This window comes from Nicotiana tabacum, chromosome 14 (assembly GCF_000715075.1).
Source record: "Nicotiana tabacum cultivar K326 chromosome 14, ASM71507v2, whole genome shotgun sequence".
Lineage (NCBI taxonomy): Eukaryota > Viridiplantae > Streptophyta > Magnoliopsida > Solanales > Solanaceae > Nicotiana > Nicotiana tabacum.
Window position 1 is genome coordinate 23,575,276 of NC_134093.1, and position 16,524 is coordinate 23,591,799.

Consider the following 16,524-nt stretch of genomic DNA (forward strand, 5'->3'; position numbering starts at 1 on the left):
AATAGTTTAGTTTTTAACTGAGTAGCATAATAGGTTGGGAATTACGATTTTGAGTTTAATTACTTCTTGACTTGTAATCGCGCTCATAATTCCAAGTCCCACGAAAATATTTAATACTTTATTATTTTTAAACTTATATATAAATATATTTTTTATATGTAAATTTATTCGATACGGTTTAATATTTTTTTCATAAAATAAAAAGTTCATCCTAATTATCGGTACGGTAGAGAAATATATAAAAACTTACGATTTTAGTCCATTTTTAAATATGTATCGACACGGGTTGTGTGACCGACAAAACCAAAGCGAACAACCAAAACCAAAACACAACATTCTCACACAGTAACCAGATTCCACTTCAAGAATCTGTAAAATCACAAAAAATGCACAACCACCTTCCACCACCACCAACCACCACCAGAACCACCACTAAAATCTCAACACCCTTTATCCTCATTGCCACCACTCTCTTTTCACTTCTCCTTATTCTTTCCTTTACCTTCACTTCTTCCCCCACCCCACCACCCCACCCTTCTCACCCCCACCCTTCCCTTTTCCCCAATCACCAACCTCATCGTCTCCTCTTTCATCACAACCCCACCAACCCAAATGACCAAAATGCCCTTCTCCCCACCCCCCCTTCCATTGCTTACCTCATTTCTGGATCCACTAAAGATTCTTCTAGAATCATCCGTTTGCTATTTTCCATTTACCATCCAAGAAACCAGTATTTACTTCATCTTGATAAAAAAGCTTCTCAATCTGAACGTGACAATCTTGCACTGTATATTCAATCTGTGCCACTTTTTAAAGCTGCCCAAAATGTGAATTTTATTGGTAAAGCTGATTTTGTATACCCAATTGGCTCTTCTGCTTTGTCTGCTACACTTCATGGAGCTTCCATTCTTCTGCGTGTTTCTTCTCATTGGGATTGGTTTATTAATCTCTCTGCTGCTGATTATCCACTTGTTACTCAAGATGGTATGAAATTTATGTCTAAAGATTTAATCTTTTTTGTGAAATATGTGTGAAGATTTAGTCTTTTTTGTGAAGTATGGGTAAAGATTTAATCTTTTTGGCGTTTGGTATCTTTACTAATTGGTTGATCTCTGTAAACTCTCTGTTACTTGATTTGGTGGCTGCTGATTGCCGATTTGTTACTCAAGACTCTATGCATATTGGATAATGTTTAAAGGGTTATCTGTATTAGTGTTTGTTGAGTAACTGTGGTGTGTTAATCTTTTTGGCAGTTGGTATCTTTACTAATTTTGCCGAGGGTCTTCCGTAAACGACCTCTGTGTCTTATTAGAGGTAGAGGTAAGGTCTGCGTACACACTGCCCTCCCCAGACCCCACTTGTGGGATTACACTGGGTTTGTCGTTGTTGTTTGGTATCTTTACTAATTTGATGATCTTTGTAAACTGTTTGTTACTAGATTTAGCATCTGCTGATTGCCCATTTCTTATTCAAAACTATCTGCATATTGGATAATGTTTAAAGATGTGTTCTTTTTTAGTGTTTATTGAGTAATTGTAGTGTGTATGTATGAATGGACGGATTTTTTCTAGTGGAGTTAGGGTACTAATTACATTTTGCTAAAGTTGGATATTTATTAGTTGAATGTTCATTTATTTGGCAGTGAGTACAGTTTTCTGTTGTAAGGAGTTCCATTTAGGGCGAGACAAAATGGGCGGGCGCGGGGGGTCTGGTGTCCGAGCCGATTGGTCAGACGACGACTACTTCACTTATTATTTTAGTATTAGTCACCTGTCCCGGAATGGAATGGGATGGAATAGAAAGAACGCGAAGCGCGGACGTCTTTTTTTGGGGATAGGCTTGTGAAGAAGCAAGCTTATCCACGCCCCGACTGGCAGCTGCTAGGTTTTCCCATCTCTTCTAAACTTCTCCCGGTCTTCGACCCGAGCTGTATGAGGCAAAAACTCGTCCCACGTACAGTTCGGAGGCCGAGCCCCACCCCAGCAGTAAGGGTGCGGCTTAGGTCAACTAACACAAAAAAGATACAGTTTACTCAACGATTGCCTTTGGGTTCCGAACTCCATACGGGGAAGGAGCGTTGTTGTTTGCGAGTCCTTTATTTGACTAACATATTCCCTTTTGATCTCCTCCATACCTTCATATCAAAGTTGGGAATGATTGACTTTCGGATTAAAATAATAGCGCATAATGGCAGTTATCCAGTCATCATGGAAGTATTTCCATGTAATGCAGTTCTAGGAGAAGTTCATTTGCATAGTTACTGCCCCTAGCAGAAATAGGTCACTGTGGAACTGACATAGTGTGACTTTGGACCTTGTGGATCCAGATTGTTATCCTTTTTTTTAGAAGTAGCAACTTTGTGTCTGCATTCAACTCAATGTTAAACAAACAAAGACTTACCGGTGACTTGAGCATGTCTTGGCTCACATCTTTAACAAATGCCAAAACTAACTCTCCTTTTGGTCAAAGGTTTATTAAATTATATAGATGTATGACCTAACGAAGCTCAGTGCTAGTGAATAGTTAATCGCAAACTTGTTCCAGTTCCACAAACTGGAGTAATCTTTATATAAAGTAAAGTTGGTTCTTTTCCTGTTTGCCTACTGCCTGCCACCAACCCACCCCAATATTTTACTTCGAACTGTTTCCATGAGTAATTCAATGACAATTAGTTTTCTAATCAATGTTAATCTAATTGGACTCATTTCACACTGCAGCTCGCTTTTACTTTGGCAATGACTGATGAGTTATCTGATGCTATTTACTGTTGATTCTCAGATCTTCTACACATTCTGTCGTATCTTCCCAAGGATCTTAATTTTGTCAACCACACAAGCTACATAGGGTGGAGAGAGTATGGCCATTTCCTTTTCGTATTATAAGTTTCTATCTCTTCTGTTTAAGCATATATGAATATAGATAGAAGCAAGTAATGTATTGCTTTAGATCTTAATATATACTATGTTGGATGTTCCAGGTCACGGAAGTTGAAACCAATAGTTGTTGATCCTGGGCTCTACCTTGAAGAGGAAGATGAAGTATTTTTTGCATCTCAGAAAAGGGAACTGCCCGATGCTTATCAATTATTCTCAGGTCAGATTATGGTCATATTTTCTGCATTATGACTGATGAAGAATGAATATGCTCGTGTTATTTAATGTCCTTGAATGATTGATTGAAGAAAGCAGTCTTGCTATGAAGTAGACAACTATAACACTGAGTCACAATCTTTACTCCTGCTAAAAAGAAAAGAGTAATAATTGAAGTAGAAAATAAAGATTATAAAAGTAACTTTGAGATGCAACTAGAGAATTTTGGTAGCAGTAGTGTTTTTAGGTCCATTTGTTGATCAAGCAGTCGCATTAGTCTCTTAGGGCTCGTTTGGTACGAGGGATAAGTGATAATTAATCCCGGGATTAAATTTGAGATGAGTTTATCCCACGTTTGGTTGAGATAAAATCGCAGTATAACTAATCACGGTATTAGTTATCCCGGGATTGTGGTGTTATTTTTATCTCTATGGGAGGGTGGGATAATAATTCCGAGATAATTTGTTTCCCGACCAAGCGACCCCTTAGTTAGCAACAACAAGCAAAACCCCTTGTTCCAACAAGGTCTTCTATAATGTATCAATTACTGCACACTTTTGCATTTCTCTCTTGAAAATATCAGCAAAAGGTATCCACTGAAGCAGATGACTGAAAAGTTGAACGTGCTTAAGAGGGCATAACTTTGTTTCAAGTGTTTGGTTAGAAAGCATAAGCATCTGAGTGCCCCTAAGTGTCCATCCTTCTCCAAGCCTTTATGTAGAAATTGCTAAATTAGGTGGCCAGGACTCTTGCCATTTTGGTTACACTCTACACATAGAAAAATGACTTTAGTTTGGAATCAAAATCTTTCAGTCTCTGAATCTACAACATACCTCCGATGTTCCAAGAGTCTATTATGTTAGCCTTGACCTTGAAAAGCCCCCTATTTTTGTTGGAAACTAACCTTTTTGGTTAAGTAACAATAAGGGCAAGGAGGTGCGAAAATGTTGGAGTGTTTTTGGATACTTTAAGAAATAAACAGATTTTAAATAAGGAAATAGGCATGGTGGTGTGAAAATGAAATGATTGCTGAAGTAAGGAATTAATAGAAACTTGCTTGAACGGTTGATATAAAGCTTGATGAAACTGTGAAAAGATATTTCATAAGATACACATGCACGCAAGGAGCAAGGGTCTCCTTCCCCCACGTTTTTAGAGTTTCAAACCAGAAAGAACTGATGGTCCAACAGATTCGCAAGGAGCATGAAGGGGGTAGTATGGGACCTCTCATTCAGGAGGAACATGCAAGATTGGGAGATTGCGGAGCTCCAAGTTTTGTTGGCGCTGCTATACGGGCAAGACAGGCTTCAGCCATCCTGTGACTCTTGGAGATGGGACTTGCGTGGCGATGGTTTGTTCACTGTAAAGTCCTTTTACCAGAGTATGTTGGTGAGAGAGGAGACCACTTTTCCATATTCCTCGATCTGGATTCCTAGGGCGCTCAAGGTGTGCTTTTTTGCATGGCTAGCGGCAAGGGGAGTGATCTTGACTGCTGAAAATCTCCGAAAGAGGGGAATTACACTTGTTAGTTGGTGCTACATGTGCAAAAGCTCAGGGGAAGAAGTTGATCACCTTATGTTGCATTGCCCTGTGTCCTCTGCTTTGTGGAGGGCAATCCTGAATCTTTTTGGTGTTCAATGGGTGATGCCAAGCACTGTAAAGGAAATGTTACATAGCTGGGGCGGTTTTCGTAGAAGAAAAAAGCAGAAGGCGTGGAAGTTCGCCCCGTTAGCTCTCATGTGGGTAGTATGGGGGGAGAGAAATAGGAGAGCTTTTGAGGAGATTGAGTCTCCTTTTTCACATCTTAAGAATAGACTTTTAATCGCTTGGTGCACTCATTTAGCCCCTACTTGTATAGAAGATTGGGCGTTTTTTGTAGAGAATCATGTTCTGATGTAAATTCTCTACGTCTTTGGTATACTTAGTGTATACGGGAGTTCTCTCCCTTTTGATTAATACAATTTACCTTATCAAAAAAAAAAAAAAATGCACATGCACGCAATGTGTTTGCACAATTTAGTCTTCAAAATATCAAAGGTTTATCAAAGCTTTGCATTTAAAAGGAAAAATAGCTTGACTTTATCAAATTATGACTGCATTTATTAGTTCGGAAGTTGAAGAACAAAAAGATGCACAGAGAGACTAATCCCGGAAGATACCCCTTTTCTTCACTTTTCTTACCCTTTCTTTCTTGGAAACAGTTCTCGGGGTAATTTCTCTGTTATACTTTCCTCCATCACTTCTCATCTGATACCGACCCTTCATCCTCCTCTCCGAAGTCCATTTCGCCCTTCATTGTTACTCAATGGCGAAGGTTACTGACACAACTGCAACCATCTGTACTGATAACTTCTTCTAGGCTAACATTATCCTTTGCTATTACCTGAAAGTCAGCTTGAGTTTACTCTTACTTCAGCAACGAAAAAACTTGATTCCTCAACCTCAACTTCTTCTTCCATCAAAATTTTCCTTTGGTTGCTGATATTTCCTCCATGAGAGGGATGAGACGAGATTTTCCTTTTATCTTCTGTAGAGCTAATGGAATTTCTTAGTGGTCCGAAGATGTGGCTGATACAAAACTCATCTCCTTAGCTTGCTGTGATATCATTGGTAAAGGTACTCAAAGTCTTTGATGGTGGAGATTCACCTGTTTTAGAAGAGGTGGAGGGAAGGTGTTAGGACTGACTGAGTTTTTTAGTGGTAGTATTCTCTTTTATTTGGTTACAGGTCTCTTCCAGATTTGATTGAGCTTTTCATCATTCAAGGTTGGAGGTGGGCGAGGACAGGCTTACTTTTTATGAAAATATCTTGTTCAGTTTTCGTAGAAACCACCTAGCAGCATAAGAGTAGCATTAGCTCCACTTGTATTGTTCTAACAATGTGTGAGCCTATTTTGCAAACATCAAAGGCTAGCTAGTACTCTTTCCTCGTTATATGGATTATTTTGAATCTTTGATATCATTGATTTTTAGAAACTTTGTAAAGTCATGCCATGTAAAATCCTATTGTGTGTTACTGGTTTAAAACTTTAAATATGGGTATAAATTATTTAATTCTAGTACTAACAAACTTGTCCTCGTGGCTCCAGGGTCTTCATCTGCTATTTTGAGTCGGAAGTTTATCGAGTTTTGCATCTTAGGCACAGATAACCTACCAAGAACTCTGCTAATGTACTTGTCAAATTCACCATCCTCGGCATCCGTTTACTTCCCTACTATTTTGTGCAATTCACGGAAGTTCAATAAAACAACAATCAACCACAACATGCAGTATGCTTCATTTAACTCAAGACAAGAGACTCGCAAGCTCAACTCTAGTGACTTCAATGACCTGGTGATGAGTGGAGCAGCATTTGCCACACCGTTTGAGGCAAACGATCCGATACTTGACCAGATCGACCGTGAACTTCTCCACCACAAGTACGATGAACCAGTGCCTGGCGGATGGTGTTTAGGTGACAATGAAACTGATAAATGTACTCTTTGGGGAGATGCTGAAGTTCTAAGACCAGGTCGAGGAGCAAAGAGGCTGGAAAAACATTTTGTTGAGCTCTTCACTAATGGTACATTTCGGTCTAGTCGATGTGTCTACGAATAGAGCTCCTCAAGATGAGCAACACACGCAGAAGACGAAGATTCAATGATACTTTCTTTTTGCCCGAGACTCGAAAAGATTCACACGAGCCACCAAGTGCATCATGTAGTTTTATGTCAGCAATTTTGACAGAAAGCTGATTGTTGTATATTCAGTTTTTTTAAAAGTGAGGTTGTATATTGGATTGGCTAGTATTGTTGAGGCAATAGAAATTAATTCCCACAAATTTCTTCATGTCTTAGAATGAATTTTTTTTGCATTGTGATAGAGCATCTATGTTATCTATTATCCTCTCTTTTAAGATGGTAATTCTCGGCCTGTAAGCTTAGACCTCAGATTTTTATTATCAGTTTCATTCAACCACAACTATTCTTTGCTACTTGTTGCTTTATCTCCACTATTCCTTGAGCCGATGGTCTATCGGAAACTTCTCTATCTCTATAAGGTAGGGGTAAGGTCTGCGTACACACTACCCTCCCCAAACCCCATTTATGGGAATACACTGGGTTTGTTGTTGTTATTCAACCACAAGCATCAAGATTTTGTTAAGAAAATGGGAGCATAACTCAAACTTCAAAATTAACTATGAAGTGAGTATTGTCCAATACCATATGAGGAGGCAATAGTCATCCCCTTGTACGTGCAGGGTTGAACATCTGGAAAGTGGACAACATAATAGGAAGGATCAACATTGGGTAAACCAAGACAGATTGATGTGACTCTGATATCAGGTTAAGAATATTTTTGTTGCATGTTGGGATACATTTGGTGTTCAATATATTCCCTGATGTTAGTAAACCATGATTTTTCGGGTGCCCTTTCTATGGCCAAAAGATCACTATGGACATGGTAGGAGTCAATTCAAAATTTTCTATTATGTTGCAATACATTGGGCTGCTTCTTTGTTCTATCATGATTGTGCAAACTATGTTAAGAAAATGAACTTTGAATCTAATTCAACCCCAAAAGCGAGTTTATAAAGTAAGAATTGTTCAATGCCATATAAGACAACAACCATTCCTCCAATCAACATGGAACACTCTTAACAGATTTCACAATCTTTTCTTGATATATAACAAGTAGGTCTGTTCTTGCATAATTTTTGAACTACCATAACTGTTCCAAACTCTGAGATTGGTGGCTTACAACTTCCCTCTCACCACACCTTTCAACCATTGAAAATTAGTACATAAGTGGTATCTATTTAATCTGGATGGCAAATTTAATGACAAAAAGCAGATTGAATGTTCGAAAGCATGAAACACTTGCTGGCGTGGCACTCCTATCACTTGAACAATGCCAACTTGGAACTTGAAGGACACAAATATTACAACTTTTTAAATCATAAATAATAGTGGGAACTTATTACAATAGAAAGAAACACAAATCTTGAGTCTTTCAAATAAACTTGTACAGCAATTAGGGAAAAGCATCTTCTCAAGGGTCCTATCAGCATTGTAAATACAACTCTCATGTGTTGCCTAAAGACCACTAAAATAGTTGGCTCTACTTATCCTACAGTACAAGAATGTATTGCCTTACGCCATGAACATATTACTGATCCGATGGTAGTTTCCTGCCCTCTACCACTACCAATGTTCTCGACTATCTATCTGATCTCTTCGTCTTCTCATATGTGACACTTGGTTAAAACACTCCAAACAAAGTAGCAACAGCAAATATTAAAAATAGGATTCCGCCCAAGTAGCCAACCTGCATTGAACCAAGATGAAGATGCTTAGAATACAAAATACACTTGTTTTGAGCGGAAAAAAGGAACTTTTAGAACAGTCTTACCAGTTTCTCAGAAATGTAATTGGCAAGAAACCCGCCTCCTAGTATTGCAATAGATGTCGCAACCAGGTGTCCGGCAATGGCACCACTTGCCACGCCCCACGGAGACTGCAAAAGAGAGTCAGTATTGCAGAGAGGAAGTGGAAGTTGGAGATGTTTCAAAACTGAGTTTTGCCAAAAGCTAGAAAGCATATTGTTAGTGTTGAATGTCCTAAGAACTGTACCTGAGCTGCACCAAGCGCTATTGTAGCAAGCATCGATCGATCTCCCCATTCCTGAGAAGCATAGGATGCATTAAGATTCCTAACTTGAATATTATAACAGGCCTTACTGTTCTTTAACAGCTGGACATAGTTGCATAAAATTTTCTATGCTTTCAACGTTAAAAGTGCGAACCAAGGAAACAACTAGTTCTTGTGTTCCATGTCACATTCAAAGAAATTCTTACATGAAGATTATTAAGATATCCAGCAGATAAATAATTATTCAGATAACTTGATTTTTGAATTAACAAATGTTGGCAGTCATCAAAGCTTGAACCATTTAATTTTGTAGGTTCTCTTTTTTTTGGTATACCTCTTGTATACGGGAGTTTTTCCCATTATTAATGAATATATTCCTTACTTTGATAAAAAAAAATCAGTATCTTGGTATCTAGAATATCTTCTGCATTGGATTTGGATTTGAAAAATAGAGCAGAAAAGAAACAATGTTGCAACAACAAGAAGATACTTACAGCAAAAAATACAAGGCTAAAGGACTTCCACAAAATTTCAAGTGGATTTGTGAGCTTTTTCGACGCCTGAAATAGCAATCTATAAAATGGTTAGAACCAGGTTTCCGAAAATACAAGTGGTGCAAATATGGAGACAGGAAAGAGAAAGAAGTCATTCCCACAAATACATGTTGTGACATTGAAAACTTTTGGAAGTGCAGAATTATCAGAGAATTAAACAGCATTTTAGAGCGGCATTCAGCAGCTTGTTCACCTTTTCCTTCACAAGCTCCTCAGCTTCAGCAAATTCATCAAGTTCCTGACTACTCTTTTCACCAGTCTCTACCTCTTTACTTGGAAGTTCCCATGCATCTTTAATTGATTTGAGACCAAAAAAGAACAAGAGCGCAACAGCCGCATATTCTCCAATAGGCAAGGCTGTTATGAAAAACAATCAGGAAAATTACTTGAATATCTTGCAAATACCAGAATAGAAGAAATACAAACAAACAAAAGATGGTACGTGACAATTTAGTTGGTTTGCAATGGGTTATGCCCAAATAGTAGGACGCTGTTTGTAGTTGGCAAGGAAAGCAAATGAAGGAGAAGGAAATCAATGGCACACTTTGTGTATGAAATATAGGACATTGCGAACTCTGGATTTTTTGTGTAACTTGAGATATGTAAAGGACATAGATACTTTTGTTAGCTTTTCGACTCCTTGGAATTTAAAATCCCTTTTGCTCTATATATATATTGTTACCCTTGGTGCAGATTAATGAAATTACCTTATTTATGCAAAAAAAAAAAAGAAAAAAAAGAAAAAAAAGAAGGGATGATGATGATGAAACATGACAACTTAAATATTTAGCCTGACGTCTATTGATCTGATGCTAAAGAGGTAACAACTGAAATCAAAAAAATGACTATTTCTTGGATTACAAAGTACTACATGTTGTTTTTCACTATTTATTTAAGATATAGTATGGGATGTTTACAATCCTATTCTTTTGAAAGTACCATAAAGCACTAGAAGTGTGTTATAACAGTACATTCCAATCCTTTCAAAGATTTCAACATCCACTAATCATTTTTTAAGAGTCTATTTAGTTAGTCCATTAGAATACAACATCTACCTCTTCAAAACTAGTGAATAGACTTTCTTTTTACTCAGAACTCCGAGTAAGTTAAGAACTTTCACGTTTCGACCTGGACAACCGAGGCTTTGACAGAAGTTCGGACTTCTGATCCCTAACCTATAAGGAGTTAGGTTTCCATCCGTAGCTTATCTGTACGTTAGAAAATTTCTATGAAGAATATACTGGCATTTTTGTACCACTTAACTTGGAAATAGTCACATGCTAAGTATCTTGAAGATAAAATGTTTTCAAAATTTCCTTCTCAATTGATCATCAATTTATCCTAAAAGGCACCTTAATACATAGTACTTGACAACTTCCCCAGACACAAACCTTCATAGAGTAATGTATCTAAACTGGCCGTAAATACTAAGTACAAGGAAGAAGAAAATAGATTCAAGCTCCTTAAAACTTCTAAAAGGGTTGATTTGCCTAGGTCTTTGGTTTGTACGGCTTGGAGAAGGTTTAGATGCGCTCCTTTTATAAGTTTCGCTGGAAGGTTTGTGTATATTAATTCTACTAACTCAATGCTAATGCTCCACTTAGTATTAGTTAAACCATACATGCAACATTAGGCTATGGCTTTATGTAGTAAGTTAGCACTTACCAATTACCATACATGCAACACTAGGCTAAGGATTTTATCCTATTTGTTCTAGAATGATTCCATATATAAATACTAGTGATTGTGGTGCCCAAAAGGGAGCATGTGCTCGAGAAAGAGTGTAAGAGAAACAAACACTACAACGTTAACACTGCAGCCTAAACATCGCAGGAAGAGACATCATCAGGCGGTTTCAAGTAAGAAGCACTATATAATTGAACTTGCAGTGAGAATGTTGGGTTATAATATCCAGTGGATCAACATACCCGATCAGCCAGTTGTAATGTACCCAAACAAGGCTTACAACTTATCGGTATGCTTTCCGCTAAACTACCGAGCTTATTTTGTATTTACTTTCTAAAAACATGATTCCAGTTTAGGATAAGTTTGCTTCAGCACAACACGCTAGCAAGATTTTCCAATAAAGAAAGATCCCAAGGAGCCAATCAGGAAACTAAAAACCAAAAGAAATAACAGTCCTAACGTCTAACTTACTTGTTTGAAACTGAGCAGGTACTGAATGAAAGATCCGTCCTATTATGACAGAGAGAACCGTCATAAGTGAAAGAGCACCCATTGATCCCAAAAGAACCTAATCATTGACGCAATTCATAGTAAGAGCAAGCATTGAAAATAACAGATGTGACTACTACTTTTACGTAATGCAGTATGCAAGAAATACTAACACTAAAATGTGTTTACACTACATTCAATTTCAACACACGAACTTGTGTGTGCACTGATTATATTAAATTTTTTATATTTCAACAAGTTTTTCTAAGTTCTTATATTTCAAATTTATTTTCACATAATTAGGGTAGATTATAAGTCCTAAATACTAATTAGTTGAGGGAAAATAGATCGCATTCTTTTCGGGAGGATCAAATAATTTTAAAAAATCAGATCTTGCTTCCACCAAATGATCCTATCTAGGATCTCATCCTGAAAATTTTGACAGTAATAATAACCTATGACTACAAGGAAAGAAGATAGAAACAAGTTTAAGTATGAAACCTTTCAAGTGGGTTGCTTCCAAGATATAACTAAGTTCAGTCATAATTTATTGGATGTATACTGCGAATAGGGTATCTACTTGAATCTAAGATAGGAAAGAGTCATGCTATTATTTACTTGCAAACCTACATGAATGTGTCATACTTAAGGATCTTATTAAGTAACTTTCTAGGTTTTATGCACCGCAGCTGCCAAAATTCCATTTGGCTTTGCTGTACTTTAAAGCATTTCAAAATCATTTATTCAGATGATTCTGTTTTCCCTGAGCATGTTCCAACATGATGGAAGAAGATGCCCGTTAGAAATTCGTTCGGCGTCTACTATTCCTTGAACGTATCCCTCATATTATTAGTCTAAAGATTCCGGCAAAAGAATATGAAAACGGAATTCGAAATAACAAAAATATCTTAGCTTCTCCAGTACTATTGTTTTCTCCTACTTCATTCCTTGGTAAAGTTGGGGACAGTTAGTGACACAAGCGCAAAGCATAGAGAACACTGCCATAAATAAAATTGCCCGTAGAAGGCATGGATACCATTGTGGAGTCAACATTGTAGAAAGAAGAAAATATTAGCACATCCAATTTGGACGTGCCAAAACCCTATCAAGTGAGGCAGTCCCAAAGCAAGAAAGTTGCAATTCCATAAATGAAAAACAGATAAAAAAGGGAAGTAAGGGACATGGAAGGCAAACATACCAGTATTCTCTTATATTGCATGGCCAAGAGGGCAGCAATGAAAAATGTCTGTTGCATTGCATATTAAAGAAACAATTAGTTAGATGTAATGAATAAGACAAGTTATCTCAAAACTAGCACAGGACAAATATCAGAGCTTAGATTAAATAACTCAATCAATTAGCAGGGAATATTTTCACGTCAGTAGAATCATGTATAGGGTCACAAGGCTCATTCTGAAAGTATCAGCTTTTTTTAATAAAAGACACCAAAGATCAAACGTCCAGTGAAGCAAGAAGCTTTTCTTTATTAATGCATAAATGTTTAGCCATGATTATGTGTTACACCATTTCTTTTGGTTGGTATCTGATAAACCACTTTTTACACCTAAATGTATCAATGTCACAGCCAGATCTAAGACCACTCGCACTATCCTTATGAAAAAATAAGAAAAAGAAAAAGATGGAAAGGAAAACAAAACAAAGAAAATGAAAGGATAAAAAAATCACGAGTTCAGGAAAGGTAATAGATACAGCATATTATGCCTATCTCTCCATTTACCTTGTCTCCAATCTCAGAAACAAATATCAACGAGAATGCAGCAGTGAACCCTGACTTGGCGAATGCTGCAATGAGTGATGAGGGTCCTCCTTTCGTGAAGGCAATCAGCGAAAATACTAAAGAACATCCACATAGCACAAGAGCTATAGAGAGAGGATAAGGAATTTGAGTAGGAAGTGCCTCACTGCCAATAATGAAAGTTCAACATACATAAGTTTCAGATATTGCGAAAGTTCCCATAGACTTAATTGCTATCAAAATATAACATATTTCCACATATTAATAAATGCATCAAAATAGCATGAAGTCGAAAGAGATTATGTTCAACAATTCAAAGACAAGGATTCTACAACTTAATACACGATGTAACATCCTATAAGCATTGCTGAAGCTAGGACAGACTCATTTCAGTTCTTAGCTGGCCCCCGATTTAAAAAGTCTCATTGAATTCCATCTCTAAGTGGGATCAGCTCCCCGTCCCTCAATCTTTTGGCACAGAAAACCTCCAATGAACCCCCAAACCCTGGTGCTTCTTGGAAAGATAAATATGACTGCAGTGTGGACCTCTTCCTTACATTCTTGAAATGAAAGAAACGTAATCAAATTGCAAACTGTAATTGTTACAATACTGAGGTGGTAGTCATTGCAGATGCTCCTTTTTTATTTTATTTTTTCCTTAAAGACTTATTGTGTAACCAAAAGAACTCCCTAAACATAGGTCACTTGCCGGAAAGTAGAGGTATTTGTTGGACACTGATATATACTCTCTCAAGCTGCCTTAAGGTGTTATACTTGTTACATCGAGCAATTTAAATGTGCAATTTTATGTTGATTGACTAATCAGAGAACACTGGTACTGTGTTTTTTACCTTGGCACCAAATTGCTAGCATTGCAAGACATTGGATAAGTATATTGGTTATTGTTTAACTAGTCTTACTACTAGATCTGTAAATGCATTCCGTTGATAGCCTAGCATGCTAAGACAAGTTTGTTCACATCATATTAGACCATTCCCTACAAACTTTCACAAGCCATTAAACTTATCATCCAATCATCTTTGAAATGTGTGGTTTAACGGGATCAAATAGTTAAACATGGCAACCTTGGTAAATCCAGCCATTGGCACGATAATATGTGCCCCACAAAGCAAATACATCAAAGATTTACCGATCTATCCCTCTCCCCATATACTTGTTATCTAATAACATGCTCTTTATGCAGAAAAGATATTTAAAGAATCCACCATACCTTGCGTCATTTATTTGTGGATGGAAATTCTTATTTATTTGATTGCTAACTTATACAACTTACATTTTTGATGAACCATCTGCAGATGGCTGATCCATCGAAATTTTTTGGCTTTCATTTCCTTGACTTTCTTCGAAATTTCCAGATCCGACACCAACATTAGATGCATATGGTATAATTCTGCTATGCCTTTGGTGCAACTTAGGCAGCCCTGTACATCTTACTACAAGAAACAAAGCATGAGTCAGTAACGAAATAGAGCAACAAGATGTAGCAATCAGAAAGAAAAAAAAGGACCAAATCTAATTCTATGAGGAATATTAAAAAGTGACGGATCAAATCAGAAATTATCTTGGTAGGGATTAAGAAAGTTTATCTAATAGCAAAGTGGCATCTTACATCTAATATTAAGTATCTGTTTACTATCTTATAGCATCTTTCATTCTGATAATCTAAGTCACTCAAAGGCTTGAAGTAATATAGAGTTCAAAAGCATTCATCTAAGTGGCATTAGTCAAGCTACATTGTCTTTCACCATGATTTGTTCAAATGTATTTCTAACTGAATAAATGACAAAGCAACAAATCCAACTGAATAGTAGTCAAATTAAATTATCTTTGACCTACAAGCACAAAATTGGATAAATTCAAAATCGGCCACCTTCCCGAAACCAAAAGAGGAACACCAGAGAAGGCCACTTTAAACAAATTCACTGAGAATTCTTTTTTTTCTTTTTTTTTTTTACAATGGTGGTGTCCGGGCCGCTTTGCGCACACCTGAACTATTCCATCGAGTGCCTACTACCACCCATTGGCACAGCTACCAAAGTAACTCTACCACCAAGACTTAATCAAATTGGAAGAAATCACCTAGCATTTTATTGTCTCTGTTGGGATGTGAACCTCAGTCTCCCGTGTTTTTCACTCACTTCATTAACCGCTAGGCCTCAACCGTGGGCGCTATTGAATGTTTTTCTTTTCTTTTTCTTTTTCATGAATGCCTATTATTGAGCTCACCTTTGTGCCACTCCAACTGAAGCTACACCACTATGACTACCCCAATATGCACATACCATCCAACTCCTCAATCAGTAATACTTTTTCAATTAAAACAACACTTAAAATAATACTATGCCAATTTTCTCAAAAAACATAACTGGGGCATCTCTCAATTCACTTTATCAGTATACACACAATTCAATCAAATTATTGGACACAAAATTGAAAAGGGTATTCAGAAACTTACATAAAGAAGGCAAAATATTCCTTCTAGGAATGAATGGTTTACTAGGCAAAGAATCCACCACATTCAAAAATGAAAGCTTTCTCTTCCCATAACTTGATGCTATAGAATTAGATGTCTGAAGAGCCAAGCCCTGCATTTTTTTTTCTCTTCTAATTCTACTAAAAAATAATGTTTTCTATAATGAAGTCATCTATAAAGAGACTAAACCAATGATTGGTTTTTTTCTCTAACTTGAGATTCTTCTGGACTTCACAAAAGTAGTTGTAAACTCAATCTGCAAACACAGAAGTTCAGTTGCAAAATTTTTTTTGGACTAGAACAACTGATTAGGCTTTGAGATTTTGCAGACGCCACGTGCCATAACGGATCGTTGGCGATAAACTGATGAAGTCATTAAACGACGTCGTTTTATAATTGTAGAGTTGGGCTGGATTATTAGCCCAAGCCCAAGAAGAGTTATAGTTTTGGAATTTTCAGAGTCCAGTCCAGACACAGAGACACTGGATTTATCTTTGTACTCCCTCCGTTTTATGTAGCAATATTTGAGATAGTACGTATTTAAGAGCGATAAACAGTTAAATTGTGGTGTTAAACATGCATGACATTTATGTGACAATAAAAGCATATCATAAGAATAAAATGAAAATTTAAAATTAAATTATTTTTTAATATAAAGTTGGTCAGCTCTTTCTGAATTACATTGCCACAAAAATGAAAGAGAGGGAGTATAACTTTGTTAGATAAACGACTAGCCTCAGAAACAAAAAGAGAAGTACAATAAATTGACTTTTTTGGGATTATGTTACAATATAGATCTCAAATGTTCAATAGATCAAGAATGTTT

The 16,524-nt window shown here is 36.9% G+C and overlaps 2 protein-coding genes across 2 annotated transcripts; one reads left to right on the forward strand and one right to left on the reverse strand.

Moving 5' to 3' along the window:
- Positions 1-286: 286 nt before the first annotated feature.
- LOC107769455 (beta-glucuronosyltransferase GlcAT14A) lies at positions 287-6,909 on the forward strand. Its single transcript, XM_016588672.2, has 4 exons — positions 287-984; positions 2,779-2,854; positions 2,978-3,093; positions 6,178-6,909. The coding sequence occupies exons 1-4, from the start codon at positions 387-389 to the stop codon at positions 6,684-6,686; spliced, it is 1,299 nt and encodes a 432-aa protein (XP_016444158.2). The 5' UTR covers positions 287-386; the 3' UTR covers positions 6,687-6,909.
- A 1,091-nt stretch (positions 6,910-8,000) lies between these two features.
- Positions 8,001-16,062, reverse strand: LOC107769454 (protein PAM71-homolog, chloroplastic). Its single transcript, XM_016588671.2, has 10 exons — positions 15,681-16,062; positions 14,499-14,658; positions 13,187-13,370; positions 12,647-12,694; positions 11,431-11,527; positions 9,467-9,630; positions 9,214-9,279; positions 8,702-8,752; positions 8,481-8,585; positions 8,001-8,396 (listed from the first exon to the last, which is right to left on the reverse strand). Exons 1-10 carry the CDS (start codon positions 15,814-15,816, stop codon positions 8,331-8,333), a joined length of 1,077 nt encoding a protein of 358 aa, XP_016444157.1. The 5' UTR covers positions 15,817-16,062; the 3' UTR covers positions 8,001-8,330.
- Between the last annotated feature and the right edge of the window lie 462 nt (positions 16,063-16,524).